At 47.9% G+C, this 21,947-nt stretch overlaps 1 protein-coding gene across 1 annotated transcript in view; it reads right to left on the bottom strand.

Annotated features, from left to right (window-relative positions):
• The window catches only part of LOC113929243 (ferritin, mitochondrial-like), a 54,224-nt gene extending 32,578 nt beyond the window's left edge, over positions 1 to 21,646 (bottom strand). Inside the window, exons 1-3 of the mRNA XM_035727538.1 lie at positions 21,567 to 21,646; positions 20,819 to 21,018; positions 20,556 to 20,669 (exon numbers count right to left, since the gene is read on the bottom strand). Of these exons, the coding sequence (XP_035583431.1) occupies positions 20,556 to 20,669; positions 20,819 to 21,018; positions 21,567 to 21,646 (394 nt within the window). The remainder of the gene's footprint in view (positions 1 to 20,555; positions 20,670 to 20,818; positions 21,019 to 21,566) is intronic.
• Between the last annotated feature and the right edge of the window lie 301 nt (positions 21,647 to 21,947).

Raw genomic sequence — 21,947 nt, 5'->3', positions numbered from 1 at the left:
GTGGCTGGGCCCCCACTGTATTTGTGAAGAGTCCTCAGTCCACACTGAACAGTAAATCATGACTGAAAGAAGTCATAACACTTAAGTGTCATAAGTGATCATCTCTTCATGGTAGAAATAGTAATCACTGGGAATGATTTTATTTCCCTCTTTGGACTTATTCATGCCATCTACATTTACTATATTTATTCCTTTTGTAAGTTTTCAATGCATAAGAAATGGAAGGGTTCATATAGCTGTTTAATAGACTCTGAAGTGATGCGGTAGACATACCATGAGGCAACCCTCACCAATGATTGATATCCTACATAATCCCCACCCCTTGAAAGCGAGTGGGGTTTGTGACTGATTTTGGATGATAGAATATGGCAGAGGTGATCGCTGTCACATCCGTGGTTATAGGTTGTATAAGACTTTGAGGAAGAGAGCCTCTCCCTTGCTGCCTTTGAAGAAGTGAGCTGCAATTTTGTGAGGCCACCTGTGAGAAGACCATGTGGCAGGGAACTATGCAGCCTCCAGGGCTGAGAGTGGTCGGTCCCCTGATGACATCCAGTAGCAAGATGGGGACTTCCGTCCTGCAAGTCCAGCCAATAACCTGAGAGAGCTTGGAAGCTGATATTTCCCCACCTTGGGCCTCTGATGAGACCATGACCCTGCCCAAGGCCTGACTGTAGCCTGGTGAGACCCAAAGCAGAGGACCCAGCTGGGCAGTGCCCAGATGTCTGACCTGCACAAAGTATGAGATAATTAACATGTACTGTTGTAAGTCACTTCATCGGTGGCGATTTGTTATGCAGCAATAGATTAACAAAATGTGGCAAGCTTCCCTCTCCTTTGAGAACACATGAGCCAAAAAACTTCATTAAGTATTACAGCTATCTCTATATACAGGGAATAGTGGGCCCTTAATCATCCAAGACCTGATGGATCAGAACCTATGAATACAACGGAAAAGAAAAGCAGACTCCAGGTGCTGGCAGACCCCTGGTACCCTTGGCCATGCTCATGCCCCCGCTGAGATTAAACAGTGTCAGAGAGCCCTGGCGTCACAGAAAGCCACTCTGTGGGCTTGATGGAGCCGAGCAAAATGAAGACCCCTCTGAGATTAGTCTGGGCACGAGCAAAGAGCCTTGTCAAAACCACAAACGTGGCTAAACGTCCCTCCACCCTGGCTAATGTGAGTGGCTGTTGCTTTTTAACCAGAGACCATTAGCCTCACTCTGCTCTTCCCACCTTCTAGTTGAGAGTTATTATGACATTCAGCCCTGGAGTCTCATGAGCCAATTCCTTAAAATCCCTCTCTTTCCACCTTCTCTCCTAATAGTATGTATCTCTCTCTCTCCAGTGAGATATTTCTCTGTCACCCTCAGCTAAGTGTCTGCATCTGATCCCTTCCCTTCCTCATTTCTCCTGGCTTCTTCCACTCAGTGCCAACCCAGACCATTTCTTCGATCATTGGGTTACACATCCAGGGAAAATCAGTTGTGAAAGCCTAAGATAAATTGAGGGACATCATTCTACGGCCACTAACATTATGTAATTAATTTAAAAGCTGAACAAAAAGAACTTCAGAGCTTTGTAGTGTTTGGAATCATCTGTGCAGTTGCTTTCTTTTACTAACAAAGCACTTTAAGGGCTGAACATCTTGCATGGTAGAGAAAGTGGTAAATCATTCAGTGATCTGATGGTCAACAAAGAATATTACAGAGGCTCGGCTGGCCTCTGAGTCCCAGAGTTGGAATGGACAGACATCCTGCCCACATGCAGCTTTGCAGACATAATATACTTGTTTTTAGATAGAGATATAATAGATGCAGTAATAACACTCAGTATTTACTGTCTGACACTGACCTAAGTGCTTTATATGAACTGACTCACTGAACCCTTGTAAAAGCCCCTGGAGACAGGTTCTATCTCTACATGCACTTTAAACGTGAGAAAACTGAGTGTATTTGTTAGTTTCCTTCGGCTGCTGTGACAAATCACCACAAACCTGGCGGCTCATAACAACACAAATTTATTCCCTTACAGCCTGCAGGGCGTAAGTCCTCAGGCAGGCTAACATCGAGGTGTCAGCAGGACTGGTTCCTTTTGGAGGCGCCAGAGACTTTGTTTTCTTGCCCTTTTCAGCTTTCAGGCCACCTGTATTCCTCGGCTTGTGGCCCCTTCCACTGTCTTCGAAACACCTCACTCCAAGCTCTGCCCCTTCATGTGGTCATCTCCTCTTTGCTAGCACTACCCTGGTAGCCTTAGATTTGTGTTGGAGGGGTTTGGAAAAGGTGACATATTTAGGAAGTTTCTAATGTTTGGTTTGAGGCCAGTCTTCCAAATGGAAGTGCAGCTAGATTACAATTGGTCAAGATCCATGATATAATTCAGTTGACCCTTGAACAACATGGGTTTGGACCATATAGGTTCACTTATATGTGGATTTTTTTTTTTTCAATAAATACAGTAGGAATGCCTGGGTGGCTCAGTCGGTTAAGTGTCTGCCTAGGCTCAGATCGTGATCCCGGGGTCCTGGGATGGAGCCTCACGTCAGGCTCCCTGCTCCGCGGAGAGGCTGTTTCTCGCTATCCCTCTGCTCCTCCTCCTACTAGGGCTCTCTCTCTCTCTCTCTCTCTCTCTCAAATAAATAAATGAAATCTTTAAAAACAAATAAATAAATTTTCTCTTCCTTAACTTTTTTTCTCCAGCTTATTTTATTGTAAGAACGCAGCGTATAATACCTATAACACACAAAATGTGTGTGAATCAACTGTTTATGTTATCAGCAAGGCTTCCAGTCAACAGCAGGCTATGAGTAGTGAATTTTTGCGGGAGTCCAAGTTATATGGAGGAGTTCTGACTGTGGGCGGGCATCGGCACCCCGACCTCTGCATTGTTCAAGTGTTACCCATAGTTTAGGAGAAATAGACTCAGAAAGCCTTGAGAACTTATCATCATGCAATGTTGTTTATTGTAAATTGAGTGGCCTGGTACCCATTTAAATTAATATTGGGGAAGTTCCTGAAGTTAGCAATAAAGTTATTTGCAAGTTTTCTCTTCCTGGGCAAGAGTTATCTAGAGTAGTGAGGTCAGATTGATTAAGACAGTGGAATAGTAAGTAGATGTTAAGGTTGACAGTCAGTTACGTGGGTATAGATGTTTTGATTCTTGGTACTCAGCCAACCAAAAATTCCTGAATCAAATTAAGCAGAGCATGCCTCTGGGAGGCCTATACCACACAGAAAACCCAGAAGTCACTCCTGCACCCCAAGGGAGTCCAATGGTGGGCACCGGAGGGGGTCACCTGGGTATTTTGCAAGGAAGGCAGCTGTTGGAGCAGAACATTTTCTCTGCATGACTTCCAAAACCCATACCCTGAATGACTTCCAAGGGTGTGTCCAAATGGCAGAAAGTGTGGAACAGAAGACAGAAGGGGGACGAATTCCGTAAGTGACAAGGGCATCTGCGGCAGCCCAGCCACAGACCTGCGCTGCTTGCCACCTGGCCACGGAGGGGTGCCTTCTGCACGGGGAGCGGGGCTGCCAGGGGCTGAACGCTGCGGCCAGGTTGAATGTCAACAACGTGTGAGCCCTTCTCATTATTTAGAAGAACAAGGGGGAGCATTTCGGCAGCCGTGTAGACCTGCTTCCAGTGAGATCGCCACCTGTGGCAAAGGGCTAGAGAGAAATTCACAAGTACCGAACTTGTGATATGTCTTCATAGCTCAGCATCTGTCACTTCCTAAGTAACCCTACTTGCTGGTCAGGTACATTATATGTGCAACTGAGTCAACACAAAGAAAGGTGCTGTTGCCCCATCTTACAGCTGCGTGAAGAAACCCTCCCCGAGGCTGAGTGTTTGGCCAAGGCCACACATTGAGCAGCTAAACCCGAAGCTCTTAGCCTCTGCACAATGCCATACTGTCCCCTGGCATTTCCAGAAAGCCACGGTGACACCCGCTGCCGTACTCTGCTGGGCTTGCACCCTCTGTTCCTATAAATACCCACGTTGACATAAATCATCCATTGTATTCCATGGGTGTTTTTATTTCTGTCCCAGAGAAAAGAGGAGTCTATCCCAAGGAAGCTCTCTTCCTCAGAAGTCCAGATTGTCATTCAAAACCCTTCTCCTCCCCCCCCTTCCCACCGAATACGGTGTCTTTGGCACCCAAACTCTGTTTCTGGGACTCAAGGAGTCCCGCAGTCCACCTTTGTTGAGCCCCTCCTCCCTGCCCAGCACAACCTCCTTTCTAGCTTTGTGGTGCCATCCAGCTCCCCTCCTGAAGCCAATACCTCTGCCAGGCCGTCCCTCCCCCAGGAATGCCCTAGACCCTGTGGCTCTGCTCTTGGCAAAATCCTTTCTTAGTTGTCCACCTCAAAATCCTGGGCTCATCTCCTTTGTGAGGCATTCCCGGATATCCAGTGAGATTCCTGTCTCTGACCATGTGGAACCTCTCTGTTCCTCTAGCATCAGGCACAGTGCAGAGCATCTCAGCTTGCCAGTGCTTAGCAGGCCAGGAGCGGAGCCCCAGCACCTCCACAGCCCAGAGCAGTGCCCCACCTGAGCACACGCTCAGTCTGCACGGCTCAGTGAGCAAAAGCAGGGCAGGCAAAGGTTCTAGCATGAGCCCTTGCTGGGGACAGAGATGCTTACACGAAGAAATCGTACATTCTACTCTTATAACATATGGATGCATCGTCAAACCTAGTGCAAAATGGGAATTCCCCTTCCAAGAGAATAGGAAAGACTTTCAGATAAGTGAATTAAAAACATAAACTCTGGCAGAAACAGGGATTTTTTTTTTTTTTTGGTCTTCTTTGCTAAATTAGTACCACTTGGGTTCAAAGATAATCATGTTTGTCAAGTTTAAGATTTATTAAGTTCTCTTTGCTTTTCCCAAATTTTAGATCCGTGGCCTAAACATACTTCATAGAGAAAATTACACTGTCCTTTTCATGTTGCTATTTATCAATGAGAAACAAGGTACTTTATAAATAACAGTGCGCTTCACAGGATTCCTGTTAAGTGAGTCAATATACATCCGCCACTTTGGGGGCAGAAAATCTGAAACATAAGCGAAAAAAATTTTTTTTAAGCACACAAGAAAGGCACAGCCAAGTTGATAGTAGGCACGAGATATTTACCACCAGCCTCCAGGGCTGATCGCACGAGCTACCTCCCATCTATCGTATCCAAGTGTCTGTACCCCCTGTGGTTACAGATTACAGCCTGCTGATTTGCCATATGCACCGTGGCGGATGGTGATACCACTTGGTTCTGAGGATCTGTGCCCTACTCACTGAAGAGGGCAGAGCGGCCCAAGAGGGACTCTTGATGACACAAGGCAGGGCAGTGTTTAGCACAGGGCTCAGATGGGTGGGGCAGAGTGCTGGGCTAGATAAATTAGGGAGGCAGCCCCCCCATCCTGTGGGGCTGGGGCAGGAAGGCAAAGGTAGCAGCTCTTGGAAGAAGTTACGGGCAGGAGGGAGAGGGTTGGAACGAAAGGTGAGATCATCCAAGGCATGATGGGAGTCTGAGGGTTGATTTAATGTTCTTTTGTTTGTTTGTTTGTTTTATTTGACAGAGAGAGACGGTGAGAGAGGGAACACAAGCAGGGGGCAGTGGGAGAGGGAGAGGCAGGCTTCCCGCCGAGCAGGGAGCCCGATGCGGGGCTCGATCCCGGGACCCCGGGATCATGACCTGAGCTGAGGCAGATGCTTAACGACTGAGCCAGCCAGGCGCCCCAAGAGTTGATTTAATGTTCTAATTGATAATTAAGCTTCAAAGAACTTCCGGGAAGGCTGGGGGAGGGCGGGAGAGGAGGATGTTAACCTTCTACAGCAGCAAGGCTTTCTCTTGTGGGTTACCTTAGTGACCGCTTTTAAGACAGGAGAGTAACTTGCTTTAAAAAAAGAAACCCTTGGGGCGCCTGGGTGGCTCAGTCGTTGAGCGTCTGCCTTTGGCTCAGGTCATGGTCCCAGGGTCCTGGGTTCGAGCCCCACATCGGGCTCCCTGCTCGGCGGGAAGCCTGCTTCTCTCTCTCCCACTCCCCCCTGCTTGTGTTCCCCTCTCTCGCTGTGTCTCTCTGTCAAATGAATAAATAAAATATAAAAAAACAAAACAAAACAAAACTGAAACTCTTCAAGAGAACTAGCGTGTAAAGCATAAGCAGGGCGCACAGGGGCACACACTTTGCTGTGATGAGAAGCAAGACAGGCAAGCAGAGAGGGAGCAAGGGAGCAAGGGAGCAGGTGAAGTGCAGGCTGATGGGGAGAAGTCAGGAAGGCGAGCGGGAACCAGCTTGGGGCCGGGGTTCAGGAGTAGCATGCGTTCCTGCCTCCAAAGCCACGTCACATTAACAAGCAAGCAGCAGGAATCACAAGCTATTTTAAACAGATTTAGTGCAGAGAACTGTGCGCTTCCTTTGGGTCAGAAGGAGGAGTGGTCTGTGCCCTGGGCTGCAGGAATGGGTCTGGAAGCCCTTTCTTAGAGTTGCATCATATCCCAAGGGGAAGGTGAGGCAGGGTGAGGCCACCACTGGAACGCTGCTTCAGGATCACCCAGCCTTAGTTGCATCCCAGACACCAGAAATCTGCCTCTGGGGCGCAGCAAGTGAGGCCTGAGACAGGGGGCTGCAGAAACCCAGCCTCTCAGTCCTGCATCTCAGCGGAGATGGCCAAGGCAGCCGTGAGGTGGGCACCCCGTCCCCTGCCTGACAGCGTGCCCATGACAATGGCTGCTTCTCAGAAGGTGACAAACATGCAGAATGGAGCTGGATTGGAAGGACCCAAACGCTGTTCAACCTTGGACCTCCGGGAAGGCACCTTAGTCGGAGTCTCGAATGGACCTTGGGTGCCGATCTGCCAATGCGCCACAAATCAGAATCTACGCACACTGAAGCTGCCACACCACCCCGAGCACACCTCCACGCTCCTGCCCAACGTAATGGATTTATTCTTCATACAAATGAGAAGTGATTCCATCTTCTCTGCAGGAGGGAAGAAAGAAACCTGTACTTAAATATTTGACTTTTTTCCCATCATCAACCATAAAATGCCCCACTGGATAGAGAATCTCTTCTCTAACAGAAATTCCAAATATAACAACAAATTCAGCAGGATACATCCAAAAGATATTTGGGGGTCATACTTCACTATCTTGTTTTCAATGAAAAACATTAAGCTAATCTATGTTTTTTGTTTTTTTTTGTTTTTTGTTTTTTTTCATTCTAGTATATGTTGAATGATGGTCTCCGATTCTTGGAGCATCCGCCACAGATCTGGAATGTACTGTTCAAGTTTAGCACCATTTTTCTTTATCGCAGGGTTTGAAGATGAGCCCAAAGGAAAATTTCGGGCCAAAGAGGTTTGATATCATTTTGTCTAAAAGTCAAACAATTGCTAGACACTTATTCTAAATGAAAGACACTTCCCCCGCTTCTTGGCAATAATTTTCTGCCTGGATAAATTACAGAATGTACTATATTCTTATGATCTTAGAATAAAACCATTCCAACTCACAATCTGAATCATCAATTTCAGAAATAGGGAAGTTCTGAGAATCATGGCTTCTTAAGACCAGTAAGAAATGCAAAACACTGCTCTTCAAAAACTTCTTGTGAACCTGGGCTCCAGATGATTTTTTTGTGTGCTTTTTCCAGAAGAAAGGTAAACAACCTCTTTTAAGTTACATACATATCTGAATGGACACATCCTTGACTTTCCTACCCAGTGCCAATTCTTCATTCCCAATTGGGGAGATGGCACCCAGCATCCACTCTATTTCCATATGACCACCAGAACAAAAGTTTTTTTTTTAAAGATTTTATTTATTTATTCATGAGAGACAGAGGGAGAGAGAGAGAGAGAGAGAGAAGCAGAGGGAGAAGCAGGCTCCCAAGGAGCAGGGAGCCCGATGCGGGACTCGATCCCAGGACCCTGGGATCATGACCTGAGCCGAAGACAGACGCTTAACCATCTGAGCCACCCAGGCGCCCCAGAACAAAAGGTTTTAATGCAAATCAGAGAATGCCTTTTCATTTCTTAACACTCCTTAATGGCTGCTTTCTGCACTTAAAATCTACAACATTTCTACCCTGGCTTACAAGACCCTGTGCTATGGGTCTGTGCCACCCCTGCCCCTTGAGTACCTATACTCCAGACCCTGAACTGATTTCTGATGCTTTGATATGCCAAATTCACTCCTAATGTGGAGACTTTCTATTGTTATCCCCACTGTCTACAACTTTTTGTTCTTCTTCTTCTTTTTTTTTAAATTTTTTATTGTTATGTTAATCACCATACATTACATCATTAGTTTTTGATGGAGTGTTCCCTGATTCATTGTTTGTGCATAACACCCAGTGCTCCATGCAGAACGTGCCTTCTTTAATACCCATCACCAGACTAACCCATCCCCCCACCCTCCTCCCCTCTAGAACCCTCAGTTTGTTTTTCATTGTCCATCGTCTCTCATGGTTTGTCTCCCCCTCCGACTTACTCCCCTTCATTCTTCCCCTCCTGCTATCTTCTTCTTTTTCTTTTTTCTTAACATATGTTGCATTATTTGTTTCAGGACAGATCTGTGATTCGACAGTCTTGCACAATTCACAGCACTCACCATAGCACATACCCTCCCCAATGTCTATCACCCAGCCACCCCATCCCTCCCAACCCCCACCACTTCAGCAACAGTTTGTTTCCTGAGATTAAGAATTCCTCATATCAGTGAGCTCATATGATACATGTCTTTCTCTGATTGACTTATTTCACTCAGCATAACACCCTCCAGTTCCATCCACGTCATTGCAAATGGCTAGATCTCATTCCTTTTGATGGCTGCATAATATTCCATTGTGTATATATACCACCTCTTCTTTATCCATTCATCTGTCGATGGACATCTTGGCTCTTTCCACAGTCCGGCTATTGTGGACATTGCTGCTATAAACATTGGGGCACACGTACCCCTTCGGATCCCTACATTTGTATCTTTGTGGTAAATACCCAGTAGTGCAATGGCTGGATCGTATGGTAGCTCTATTTTCAACTGTTTGAGGAACCTCCATACTGTTTTCCAGAGTGGTTGCACCAGCTTGCATTCCCACCAACAGCGGAAGAGGGTTCCCCTTTCTACACATCCCCGCCAACATCTGTCGTTTCCTGACTTCTTAATTTTAGCCATTCTGACGGGTGTGAGGTGGTATCTCCTTGAGGTTTTGATTTGGATTTCCCTGATGCCGAGCGATGTTGAGCACTTTTTCATGTGTCTGTTGGCCATTTGGATGTCTTCTTCGGAAAAATGTCTGTTCATGTTTTCTGCCCATTTCTTGATTGGATTATTTGTTCTGTGGGTGTTGAGTTTGATAAGTTCTTTATAGATTTTGGATACTAGCCCTTTATCTGATATGTCATTTGCAAATATTTTCTCCCATTCTGTCGGTTGTCTTTTGGTTTTGTGGACTGTTTCTTTTGCAGTGCAAAAGCTTTTTATCTTGATGAAATCCCAATAGTTCATTTTTGCCCTGGCTTCCCTTGCCTTTGGCGATGTTTCTAGGAAGAAGTTGCTGCAGCTGAGGTCGAAGAGGTTGCTACCTGTGTTCTCCTTTAGGATTTTGATGGACTCCTGTCTCACGTTTAGGTCTTTCAACCATTTGGAGTCTATTTTTTTTGTGGTGTAAGGAAATGGTCCAGTTTTATTCTTCTGCATGTGGCTGTCTAATTTTCCCAACACCATTTGTTGAAGAGACTGTTTTTTTGCCATTGGACATTCTTTCCTGCTTTGTCAAAGATTAGTTGACCATAGAGTTGAGGGTCCATTTCTGGGCTCTCGATTTTGTTCCATTGATCTATGTGTCTGTTTTTGTGCCAGTACCATACTGTCTTGAAGATGACAGCTTTGTAATAGAGCTGGAAGTCCGGAATTGTGATGCCACCAGCTTTGCCTTTCTTTTTCAAGATTCCTCTGGCTATTCAGGGTCTCTTCTGGTTCCATACAAATTTTAGGATTATTTGTTCCATTTCTTTGAAAAAAGTGGATGGTATTTTGATGGGGATTGCACTGAATATGTAGATTGCTCTAGGTAGCATTGACATCTTCACAATGTTTGTTCTTCCAATCCATGAGCATGGAACGTTTTTCCATTTCTTTGTGTCTTCCTCAATTTCTTTCATGAGTATTTTATAGTTTTCTGAGTACAGATCCTTTGCCTCTTTGGTTAAATTTATTCCTAGGTATCTTATAGTTTTGGGTGCAATTGTAAATGGGATCGACTCCTTGATTTGTCTCTCTTCTGGCTTGTTGTTGGTGTATAGGAATGCCACTGATTTCTGTGCATTGATTTTATATCCTGCTACTTGACTGGATTCCTGTATGAGTTCTAGCAGTTTTAGAGTGGAGTCTTTTGGGTTTTCCACATACAGTATCATATCATCTGCAAAGAGTGAGAGTTTGACTTCCTCTTTGCCAATTTGGATGCCTTTGATTTCTTTTTGTTTTCTGATTGCTGTGGCTAGGACTTCTAATACTCTGTTGAATAGCAGTGGTGATAGTGGACATCCCTGCCGCCTTCCTAACCTTAGGGAAAAGCTCTCAGCTTTTCCCCATTGAGAATGATATTCGCTGTAGGTTTTTCATAGATGACTTTTATGATATTGATGTATGTACCCTCTATCCCTATACTCTGAAGAGTTTTGATCAAGAAAGGATGCTGGACTTTGTCAAATGCTTTTTCTGCATCTATTGAGAGGATCCTATGATTCTTGTTCTTTCTTTTGTTAATGTATTGTATCACGTTGATTGATTTGCGGATGTTGAACCAACCTTGCAGCCCAGGGATAAATCCCACCTTGGTCATGGTGAATAATCCTTTTAATGTACTGTTGGATCCTATTGGCTAGTATTTTGGTGAGAATTTTTGCATCCATGTTCATCAAGGATATTGGTCTGTAATTCTCCTTTTTGATGGGGTCTTTGTCTGGTTTTGGGATCAAGGTAATGGTGGCCTTGTAAAATGAGTTTGGAAGTTTTCCTTCCATTTCTATTTTTTGGAACAGTTTCAGGAGAATAGGTATTAATTCTTCTTTAAATGTCTGATAGAATTCCCCTGGGAAGCCATCCGGCCCTGGGCTTTTGTTTGTTTGGAGATTTTTGATGAGTGCTTCAATTTCCTTAGTGGTTATAGGTCTGTTCAGGTTTTCTATTTCTTCCTGGTTCAATTTTGGTAGTTGATACATCTCTAGGAATGCACCCATTTCTTCCAGGTTATCTAATTTGCTGGCATAGATTTGCTCATAATATGTTCTTAGAATTGTTTGTCTTTCTTTGGTGTTGGTTGTGATCTCTCCTCTTTCATTCATGATTTTGTTGATTTGGGTCCTTTCTCTTTTCTTTTTGATAAGTCTGGCCAGGGGTTTATCAACCTTGTTAATTCTTTCAAAGAACCAGCTCCTAGTTTCGTTGATCTGTGCTACTGTTCTTTTGGTTTCTATTTCATTGATTTCTGCTCTGATCTTTATTATTTCTCTTCTCCTGCTGGATTTAGGCTTTATTTGCTGTTCTTTCTCCAGCTCCTTTAGGTGTAGGGTTAGGTTGTGTATTTGAGACCTTTCTTGTTTCTTGAGAAAGGCTTGTATTGCTATATACTTTCCTCTCAGGACTGCCTTTGCTGTATCCCAAAGATTTTGAACCGTTGTGTTTTCATTTTCATTGGTTTCCATGAATTTTTTTAATTCCTCTTTAATTTCCTGGTTGACCCATTCATTCTTTAGTAGGATGCTCTTTAGCCTCCATGTATTTGAGTTCTTTCCAACTTTCCTCTTGTGATTGAGTTCTAGTTTCAAAGCATTGTGGTCTGAAAATATGCAGGGAATGATCCCAATCTTTTGGTACCGGTTGAGACCTGATTTGTGACCTAGGATGTGATCAATTCTGGAGAATGTTCCATGGGCACTGGAGAAGAATGTGTATTCCGTTGCTTGGGCTGGAATGTTCTGAATATGTATGTGAAGTCCATTTGGTCCAGTGTGTCATTTAAAGTCTTTATTTCCTTGTTGATCTTTTGCTTAGATGATCTGTCCATTTTAGTAAGGGGGGGTGTTAAAGTCCCCCACTATGATTGTATTGTTGTCAGTGTGTTTTTTTGCTTTTGTTATTAATTGCCTTATATACCTGGCTGCTCCCACGTTAGGGGCATAGATATTTACAATTGTTAGATCTTCTTGTTGGATAGAACCTTTAAGTAGGATATAGTGTCCTTCTTCATCTCTTATTACAGTCTTTGTTTTAAAATCCAATTTGTCTGATATAAGGATTGCCACCCCAGCTTTCTTTTGGTGTACATTAGCATGGTAAATGGTTTTCTACCTCCTCAGTTTCAATCTGGGAGTGTCTTTGGGTCTAAAATGAGTCTCTTGCAGACAGCATATCGATGGGTCTTGTTTTTTAATCCAATCTGATAGCCTGTGTCTTTTGATTGGGGCATTTAGCCCATTTACAATCAGGGTAACTATTGAAATGTATGATTTTAGTGCCATTGTATTGCCTGTAAGGTGACTGTGACTGTATATTGTCTGTGTTCCTTTCTGATCTTTGCTGCTTTTAGGCTCTCTCTTTGCTTAGAGGACCCCTTTCAATATTTCTTGGAGGGCTGGTTTCGTGTTTGCAAATTCCTTTAGTTTTTGTTTGTCCTGGAAGTTTTTTATCTCTCCTTCTATTTTCAATGACAGCCTAGCTCGATATAGTATTCTCGGCTGCATATTTTTCTCGTTTAGGGCTCTGAAGATATCATGCCAGTCCTTTCCAGCCTTCCAGGTCTCTGTAGATAGGTCTGTTGCCAATGTAATATTTCTACCATTGTAGGTTACATATCTCTTCTCCCGAGCTGCTTTCAGGATTTTCTCTTTGTCTCTGAGACTCGTAAGTTTTACTATTAGATGTCGGGGTGTTGACCTATTTTTATTGAATTTGAGAGGGGTTCTCTGTGCCTCCTGGATTTTGAGGCCTGTTTCCTTCCTCACATTAGGGAAGTTCTCTGCTATTATTTGCTCCAATATACCTTCTGCCCCTCTCTCTCTTTCTTCTTCTTCTGGGATCCCAATTATTCTAATGTTGTTTCATCTTATCGTATCGCTTATCTCTCGAATTCTGCCCTCGTGATCCTGTAGTTGTTTCTCTCTCTTTTTCTCAGCCTCTTTATTTTCCATCCTTTGGTCTTCTATATCACTGATTCTCTCTTCTGCCACATTTATCCTAGCAGTTAGTGCCCCCATTTTTGATTGCACCTCATTAATAGCCTTTTCGATTTCGACTTGGTTAGATTTTAGTTCTTTTATTTCTCCAGAAAGGGTTTCTCTAATAACTTCCATGCTTTTTTCAAGCCCAGCTAGTATCTTTAAAGTCATGATTCTGAACTCTAGGTCCGACATCGTACTAATGTCCTTATTGAGTAGGTCCCTGGCTGATGGTACTACTTCTTGTTCTTTTTGCTGAGGTGATTTTTTTCATCTTGTCATTTTGTCCAGAGGAGAATAGATGAATGAGTGAACAAAATGCTAACAGATTAAAACGTCCCCAGCAAATATACTCTATACAAATCAGAAAAGACCTGAAACCAGGGGAAAAGAAAGGGAAAGAAAGAAAAAAGAAAGAGAAAAAAAAAGAAAAAGATAAAAATAAAAACAGAATAATACAAAAAAAAAAAACAGAATATGATCAAATACGATCAGGCTAGTGCATAGATCAGTGCCACACACTAGATTTTGGGTATATTTTGGTCTGTTAGAAAAAAGTGCCTCCTAAAATTTTAAAGGAAGAAAGACTTATATATACAAAATAAGGGCTGATACAATTAAGGGATGGCAGATGAGTGTAAAGATGAAAAGTATAAAAGAGTTTATAAAAGGAATTGATAAGATAAGAGGTTGTTTGAAAAAGAAAGAAGAAGATTTAAAAAAAAAAAAGGGAGAGAATGTGATCAGGCAGGAGACTAGAGCAAAACCATACACTAGTGATTTAGGGTATATTTTGATCTGTTAAAAGAAACTGTATCTCAAAATTTTAAAAGGAGAACAACATATATATATATGCCAAAAATAAGGGTAACTACTATGAAGGGATAAAATATGACTCTAAAAATGAAAAATAAAAAATGTTTTTTTAAAGAAGGGATTGATAAGATGTTGGTTGAAAAAGGGAAAAAGAAAAATTTAAAAAAAAACAGTTAAAAAAATTAACTTTGAAACCTAATGAATCATGGTAAAAAAAAAGCCATGAATTCTATGTGCAGTATTCCCCTAGCGCTGGATTTCTCCCATTCTCCTTGATCGGTAAACTTGGTCTTGGCTTGCTGGCTGTTCATGCTGATCTTCTAGGGGAGGGGCCTGTTGCCGTGGTTCCCAAATGTCTTTGCCGGAGGCGGAATTGCCCCGCCCTTGTGGGTCCGGGCTAAGCAAGCCGCTCGGGTTTGCTCTCAGGAGCTTTGGTTCCTTGCAAGCTCTCGGTACAGCTTTGGAGGACCAGGGCGAAAATGGTGGCCTCCCAATCTCTGACCAGAGGAGCTGAGAACTCGGGCCCCGCTCCTCAGTGCGCCCCCAGAGAAAAGCAGTCACTCCCGTGTCCCCGGTCTCCGGCCGCACTCCGTGCTCACCCGGCCTGTGACCGAGCGTTTCTATCTCTGGCACCCGACCCCGTGTGGAGTCTCCAAACCCAGCAGATCCCTGCAGTGCGTTCCCGCGCCGCTCCTCCCCGGGGGAGGAAGGGGAGTCTCCCCGGCTCTGCCGCTTGTTGTGTCCCTGCTGGAGGAGCAGTGGCCCGACTGGGCCGCGGATCACAGTTTATGGCCACCCCGAGCTGAGAGCCCGCGCCTCGGCTCCGTCTCTGCAGCCGGCTTCCCCGCTCCGATCCCTGGGAGCTCTGCCGCACTCAGGCACCCCCGGTCTTTCTGTGACCCCGAGGGTCCTGAGACCACACTGTCCCGCGAGGGTTCCACCCCCCGCTTAGCCACTGGAGCGACGTCCCTCAGCGGAGCCGACTTCTAAACGCTCCGATTTTGTGCTCCGCGGCTCTAGCACTTGCCAGAAGCGGCCGACGGAGGCCCCTCCCCCGCCGTCTATCCTCCCGAATATCGCCTCGGATTCACTTCTCCGCACGTCCTACCTTCCAGTAAGTGGTTGCTTTTCTGTTCTGTTCAGAGTTGTTGCTATTCTTCTCTTCGATCTCCTGTTGAGTTCGTAGGTGTTCAGAATGGTCTGATCCCTATTCAGCTGAATTCCTGAGAACAGAGGAAATCCAGGTCTCCTACTCCTCCGCCATCTGACTCCAACCCTTCTTTTTTTTTTTTTAATAAACTTTATTTTTTAGAGCAGCTTTAGGTTCATAGCAAAATAGAGTGGAAGGTACAGAGTCCCCACATGGCCCTGCCCCCGCACGGTGTGTAACCTCTGTCTCTGTCAGCACCAGTCAGTACATTTGTTACTGTGGACGAACGTGCGCTGACACATCATCATCAGCACGTCCATGGTTTGCATTAGGGGTCACTCTTGCTGCTGGACCGTCCATGGATTTGAGCAAATGTACACTGACATGTTGGTGTCATTACAGTACCATAGAGTGCCCGGAACGTCCTCTGTGCACCACCTGTTCATCCCTCCTCCCTCCCCCAACCCCTGACAACCCCTGATCATTTTACTGTCTTCATGCTTTCACCTTTTCCAGAATGACACAGAGTTGGAATCATACAGTATGGAGTATTGTCAGACTGGCTTCTGTCCATTAAGAATATGCATTTAAGTTTCCTCTGTGTCTTTTAATGGCTTCATAGCTCATTTCTTTTTAGCATTGAATAATATTCCACTGTCTGGATGGACCCCGGGTTATCTGTTACCTACTGAAGGACATCTTGGTTGCCTCCAAGTTTTGGCAATTTTTAATAAAGCTGCTATAAATGTGTGTGCAGGCTTTCATGTGGAAATAAGTTTTCAACTCATTTGGTTAAATCCCAAGGTGTGTGATTGCTGGAGCTCTTGGTTCTTAATCTCACTAGCTTTATACTTTTATTCAGATAAATATCCATTTATTTATCTTCTCAGTGACTCTTTCAGCAACTATTTGTCGATTGCCCACCACATGTGAGGCATGATCCAGGTACTGGGGTGGGTAGGGAAGCACAGAAGAAGCTAAGGGTGGGTATCTCTTCCACAAACATGGGTTTCAGTGGAGGAAAGCCCTCCACAAATGGGTGAGGGCAGGTGCTACTGAGAGCTCGGAAGACAAGGAGTCTGGGGAAGGGACAGAGATTGCCCAAACTTGCTGCTTTGGATGGATCTGTGGTCACATGACATTGCAGCAGAAACAAGAATGGGGTAAGGAGAGAGGCCAGTAGAGGTCAGGGAGAAGAGCATTCTGTAAGAAGGAAGAGCAACACAAAGAGGTGGGGGGTGCCTGGTCTCAGCCCAGAGACCCCCGGGCATGATGAGGGTGCATGGGGAAGTGGGGTGGGAAGGAGGACAGGGAGGTCACAGGTCTTCCAGGAAGGTTGAGACTTTCTTCTTTCCTGGTCCACAGAGGAACCTATGCTGGTTTATGTTTGGAAGCATCACTTGCATGAGTATGTGGGACAGACGTGAGGCACAGGAGTGGGAGTGGTGGGGGCTGCAGGTGCTTTGACTGCCCAGCTGTCTCAGGGGCAGCTGGACGAGGGGTGAGGGATACTCCCCAGCTCTGGGCTCTGCACGTGCAGAACGTGCTGCCCTGCAATGCAGCAAGCTGGGGAATGTTCAGGATTCCTGCCACACATTGCAGGAGAGAGCACACGGGCCCCCCGAGCACCTGCCTCTAGAGTCTAGGCCAGAGGCCTCGGCTAAAACTGGTCACTCTAAGTCACATGACTGGAGGAAACCACCCGGGGTTGGGTGGGAAAGGGGAGAGAGAGTCAAGGGCCGAGCTCTGGAGCACTACCACATTAGGGCTGGAGATGCAGAAGGGACAGGGGAGCCAGGGAGAGCTGAGAGGGAACAGCCTGTGGGGGGGGGGGGCATCCTGCCAGAGGATCCGAGGCCCTGAGGACATGGGGTCAAGTAGGAAGGGTGACAAAGTTGTGACAAAGGGTGCTGTGAGCTGTGCCAGACTGCAGCTCAAGGCCAACATGTGTGCCCCCAGCTTTATGGATCTGTCCCTTGGGGCCAGGGACAACTCTTGTAGGGCCTTCTGGGGCACTGGAGAGTGTCTTATTTTATTCTGAGGGGGAGATCCAACATTAGAAATGACACAGGAAGAGCTCCACGGGCTTACACCATGGTCACTTTCAGGGACAAGACATGTTGCATTGGATCCTTTTCTCTCCTTTTCTAGGAAAAGAAAAATATCTCTCCCTCGACTCCATATTCCCCCTTCCGGCCACCAAGAAAAAACTTAAAAAGCGACCGCTGAGCTGTAGAGCAGTGGTTCCTCCATCCCTGAGGACATGGGGCAAAGTCCAGAGAGCTTCCATGATCTTGGCAGGGCTGGGCCAGGGCGCTCCTGGCATTGCATCGAGTGTGAGACGCAAGGGACGCTGCAGCACAGGGCCCAGGACAGCCCCCCGGCCAAAGCCCCAGCTCCCGAGAGCCCCAGGAGACCCACCTGGAGTAGCCACCATCTCCAGGCCCTCCTGGCAGAGCCCAGGGGAAACGCCATGCCAAGCTCACAAACCCATGAAAGTATTTCCTTGCGTGGGACTGAGGACACCAGCAGGCCAACTGTGTCAAGCCTCGAAAGGGGTTCCCCAGAGCTCAACTTCAATAATAAAAAGATGGCGGTGAAATGCTGTTCAGCATGATAACCGTCAAGATGTTTTAGTTAAATGGACAAGGGGTCCTCCTAAATGACAGGGAAGCAGGGAAGGGGTGCTCAGAGAGGGGAAGGGGTGCTCAGAGAGGGGAACCCGGGAGTTGGCAGGCAGTGCAGACACAGACCATTTCCAGAGTGGGTCCTCAGGGGGCATGCGGATGCAGGATGCAAAGGCAGAAGCCCTGGGACCGAACCCGTCTGGCTGTGAGGACGCACAGTGGAAGCAGTTGTTGGGGGGGGGCAACCAGGATCCCAAAGCACAGAGAGGATGGGAATTAGGCACAGTCTCCAAGGAACAATAGAACACAGAATGCCCAGAACCCTGTGAAAACCATGGCTGAGGGTGAGCAGAGGGCTCAGACTACCTGCTGGGGGCGGGGGGGAGGTGGCAGCAGACACCCGGGGCGGGGATGGAGCCTCCAGTGTACCTCCTCCAGGGCTGCTGGGGGGAGAGGGTGGGCAGCGCGGCCAGGCGGGGCTCCTGGCCTGGAACAGCTCCCCTGGTCCTGGTGTACCTGCTTCTATGCAGCAGCTGAGACTCCCATGAAGTAGAACATGGGAGCCCGTCCTTAAAGGAGCACCACCGGCCTCGGACAGTGTCCCTTAGAGACCCTCCAGACCTGCCTAAAAGGATCAGGGGGTCAGATGTAACTTGCAGGCAGGCGCCAGCGGATGACTTTAAGGTAAGGGCAGCTCTTAGTGTGGATCTCTTGTGCAATCTGCCTTCCTCTCATCACAGGGTGTCAGAACCCACTCTCTTGGCCTTGAGGTGGTTGTACCAGAAGGTTCTTTATAAGGCATCTGATTTGGAAATGTCCTGGTGGAGTTCCTAAGAGCAAAACCCCCCTCAACTGGCCTTGGCTCTGACTCTGGCAAAGGACCCTGTTTCTTCTGGGAGTCAAATCCCTCCTTGAGATGGCATCTTGGAGAAACCCCAGTGGCTGATCTGCTCTGGCAGAAGTAGGCATGAGGGGACAGTAGCTGCCTCTTGTTCTGACAGTCTCTCCTGACCCAACGTTGGTGATGTTCTGAACTCTCAACGAGGCCCTGACTCCTGGGCTTCTGTGCTCATCTCTGCACTGTACAGTCTTATCCAGAGTCCCACTGAGTCAGTCTAACCAGAACCTCCACCTCCTACCCCTCCCCCCCCCCCCCGACATCTGACCCTCTTGAATCTAATCCACTGTTCTTCTGGAGATATCTGGTCATCTGGTCGGGCTGGCTGCCTCTGGCAAAAATCCTGTTAGTTCAGTTTTGCCTGAACGCCCCTCCCCCTGATGTTTGCTCTTAGAAATGTTCATTCTTTACATCATGAGCACTGGGTGTTATATACAACGGATGAATCGCTGAACTCTACCTCTGAAATTAATAGTGCACTGTATGTTCATTAATTGAATGTAAATAAAATTAAATTTAAAAGAAAAGAAAAAAAAGTGTCCCATGCTTGAGCTACTCCGGGGTCATACTCAGTATGTCCCAGGGCCCCCTGGAGTCTTCAACCTGGCCCCAGGAGAGAGGACTAATATATAGCATGGGCGGGAGGGGTCCTGTGTAGCCAGAATTGTGAAGCGCCTGGACAGACAGGTAGGAAGGAGAAGCATGGATCTGGAACCAGAGTTTGGCGAGGGTGAGAAATCAGTCAGTGCCCTTGGACTGGCCAGACGCTGGTGCCTAGAATGGGGAGCAGGACTGGGGAGATAGGGGCAAAGGTCCGTTACAGCGCGCTGAGTCTGAAACTGAGGGTGGGTTGGCCGTGACTCTGGCCAGGGAGGAGGTGGGACCACCTGGGGGCTGAGATCAGGTCAGGCTGGGAGGGGGCTGGCAGTGCCGCTGCCCCGGGGTGCCATGCATTCTCACCAGGGCTCTGCTCTTGTTCTCACGCTTTGCTGCTGGCATCTTAAAAGCTTTAATAAGTTTTGAATGAGGGGCCTGGCATTTTCATCTTGCACTGGGCCCCACGAATTGTGTAGTCGGGCTTGGTGCTGGAAGGAGCTAGAAGCTAGCTGGGCCCGAAGTGTAGGTGCTTTCAAGAAGCAAGCCTGGTGAGGCGGGTCCAAGCCGACAAAGCGGCTGAGGAGTAAGGGGGGGAGCAAGCTGCATGAGGGCAGGGGTGTGTGTCCCGTGTCCCCTCCCTGAGGCTTCCCCTGCACCTGTGACAATCCCAGGCACAGGTTCTCATCCAGTAGCCTTTGCTGCGTGACGAATGAGCACTGGGGAAGGTACGAGAAGAAGGTGAATGAAATGTGGTCTCTGTCCCCGGTCTCAGTCAGCACACAGGTGAGCAGGGGAGCAGGCCCATGTTAACGTATAATTGCAGCATAAAGACCCTACCGGAAAGACCCTAGCATATCCCAGGTGGCCCTGGGGATACGCAGGAGGGAGCCGGGTGGAGGTGGGGAGCCCGGGGGACCCGCAGATGGGAGCTGATGGGATATTCGGGCCAAGTCCAGAGAAGAGCCAGGTGGAGGCTGAGATGGGGTGCAGAGGCATGCAGGGATGCTGTGTGGCCCCTTGGACGCGGCTCTGACACCTCCTCCCTTTGAAGTTGGGAGACAAGCCCCTTCATGGCTCCTAGTCTCAGCTCTTTGTTTATAAACTAACATCCACTTAAAGCTGCTGAAGGAGCACACCTGCCCCCTCACAGAACAGGTGCTCCTGGCTCCCCGCACTCCCTTTGGGAAACACAAGCTGAGCAAGTGGCTGCTCCCTGGCTCCCATTCCGGGAGCCCCTTCACCTCTCTCACGTCTGTCTTCTTCCTGGGAGAAGTGGGGTACTGTTGTGAAGGATATACAAGAGCCGTATGCAAGGGGCACGTGGGCTGAGATCCGGACCAGGGAACAAGCCAGCCCCAGGAGATCTAGAGGACAGTGGGGGAGCATGCACAAAGCCGGGTATGGACCAGACCCAGGGGAGCCTTGCCGGCCTTGGAAGGGGGTCCCAACTTTGTTTCTACTGCAGTAGAGGTGATGCAGGGAATCCGGAGCCTGTCCACCTCTCTCCTCTTGCCTGCGTTGCCCGTCATGAGTCCATGGATGTCCCTCATGCTGGTGGGAAACGGCTGGGGCTCGCCGTGAGGGGCTCCCGCGCCATGCAGGAGCTGTGGTCCCTGGAGGCCAGGGGTGGCTGCGGGGGCAGGGAGGTGGACGGCTGGCGAGCGGCCCCCACAGGGCCTGATGATGCTCAGCTGTGTGGAGTGGCGAGGGGGACTGGGGGAGAAGGAATGATATCACAGTAAGACCGTGAAATGAGACAGGAAGGGGCGCCGGCATGGCACAGTCGGTTAGGCGTCTGACTTCCGCTCAGGCCGTCATCCCGGGATGGAGCCCTGCGTCAGGCTCTGCGCTCAGCGGGAAGCCTGCTTAAAGTTTCTCTCGGCCTCTCCTTCTGCCCCTCCCTGAGCCCCCTCCCCCCGCTCGCAATCTCTAAAATAAATAGGTAAATCTTTAAAAACAATGAGACCTGCAGAACAATAGCAGGGAGATGCCCAGAGGAGGTGGGCGGGCAGGAGCCTCGAACTGGAGGCTGGAGCACCTGGGACGCCGAGCGCCACCACTCCGAGCGGCGGCCTAGGGTGGCGAGCTGTACGCGCCACGGAGCCGGGCATTGCCAGGTGCCCGGTGCCCACGGCGAAGCGCAGCACAGTGGGCTTAGGAAGGAGGGCAGCGCCCACACAGCGCACAGCCCTCGTGAAGCTGCAACTCTTGAGTTTTCAGTCCCCATCCCTGCGGCTCTGGCTCCCTGGGGCCGCGCTTACCCTAGACCACGTCTCAGGCCTGCGGCCTTACAGACGTTCTTGGGCAACACAAAGTCCAGTACAATATACTGGTCACTCATCTTCTGTCTTCAGCTTGGAGCTTCTGCCATCCCTGGAGCTCTGGTCTGCTCTCAGATGCCAGCAGCAGGGGTGGGGGAGAGAAAAGCCTGCCATGCCCACCAACCCCAGCCAGGCTGTGGGGTCCCTCCAGGGTTGGGCCGGGAGGAGGGGGGACGAGGAGACAAAGTTACCCTCTCTCACGGCTGGTTCTGCTGTGACTTGGGTTCACCACCGGCTGGGATCAGCGTGCGAGCTGGATGAACCTGTTGTTGATGTGAGTCCCCTCCTTCCACCCCTGCAGGGACCTTCTGTGTTGCAAGA

Source organism: Zalophus californianus, chromosome 5 (genome assembly GCF_009762305.2).
Source record: "Zalophus californianus isolate mZalCal1 chromosome 5, mZalCal1.pri.v2, whole genome shotgun sequence".
NCBI classification, from domain to species: Eukaryota; Metazoa; Chordata; class Mammalia; order Carnivora; family Otariidae; genus Zalophus; species Zalophus californianus.
The sequence above is the reverse complement of the archived record's forward strand: the minus strand, read 5'-3'. Positions and strand labels throughout refer to the sequence as shown.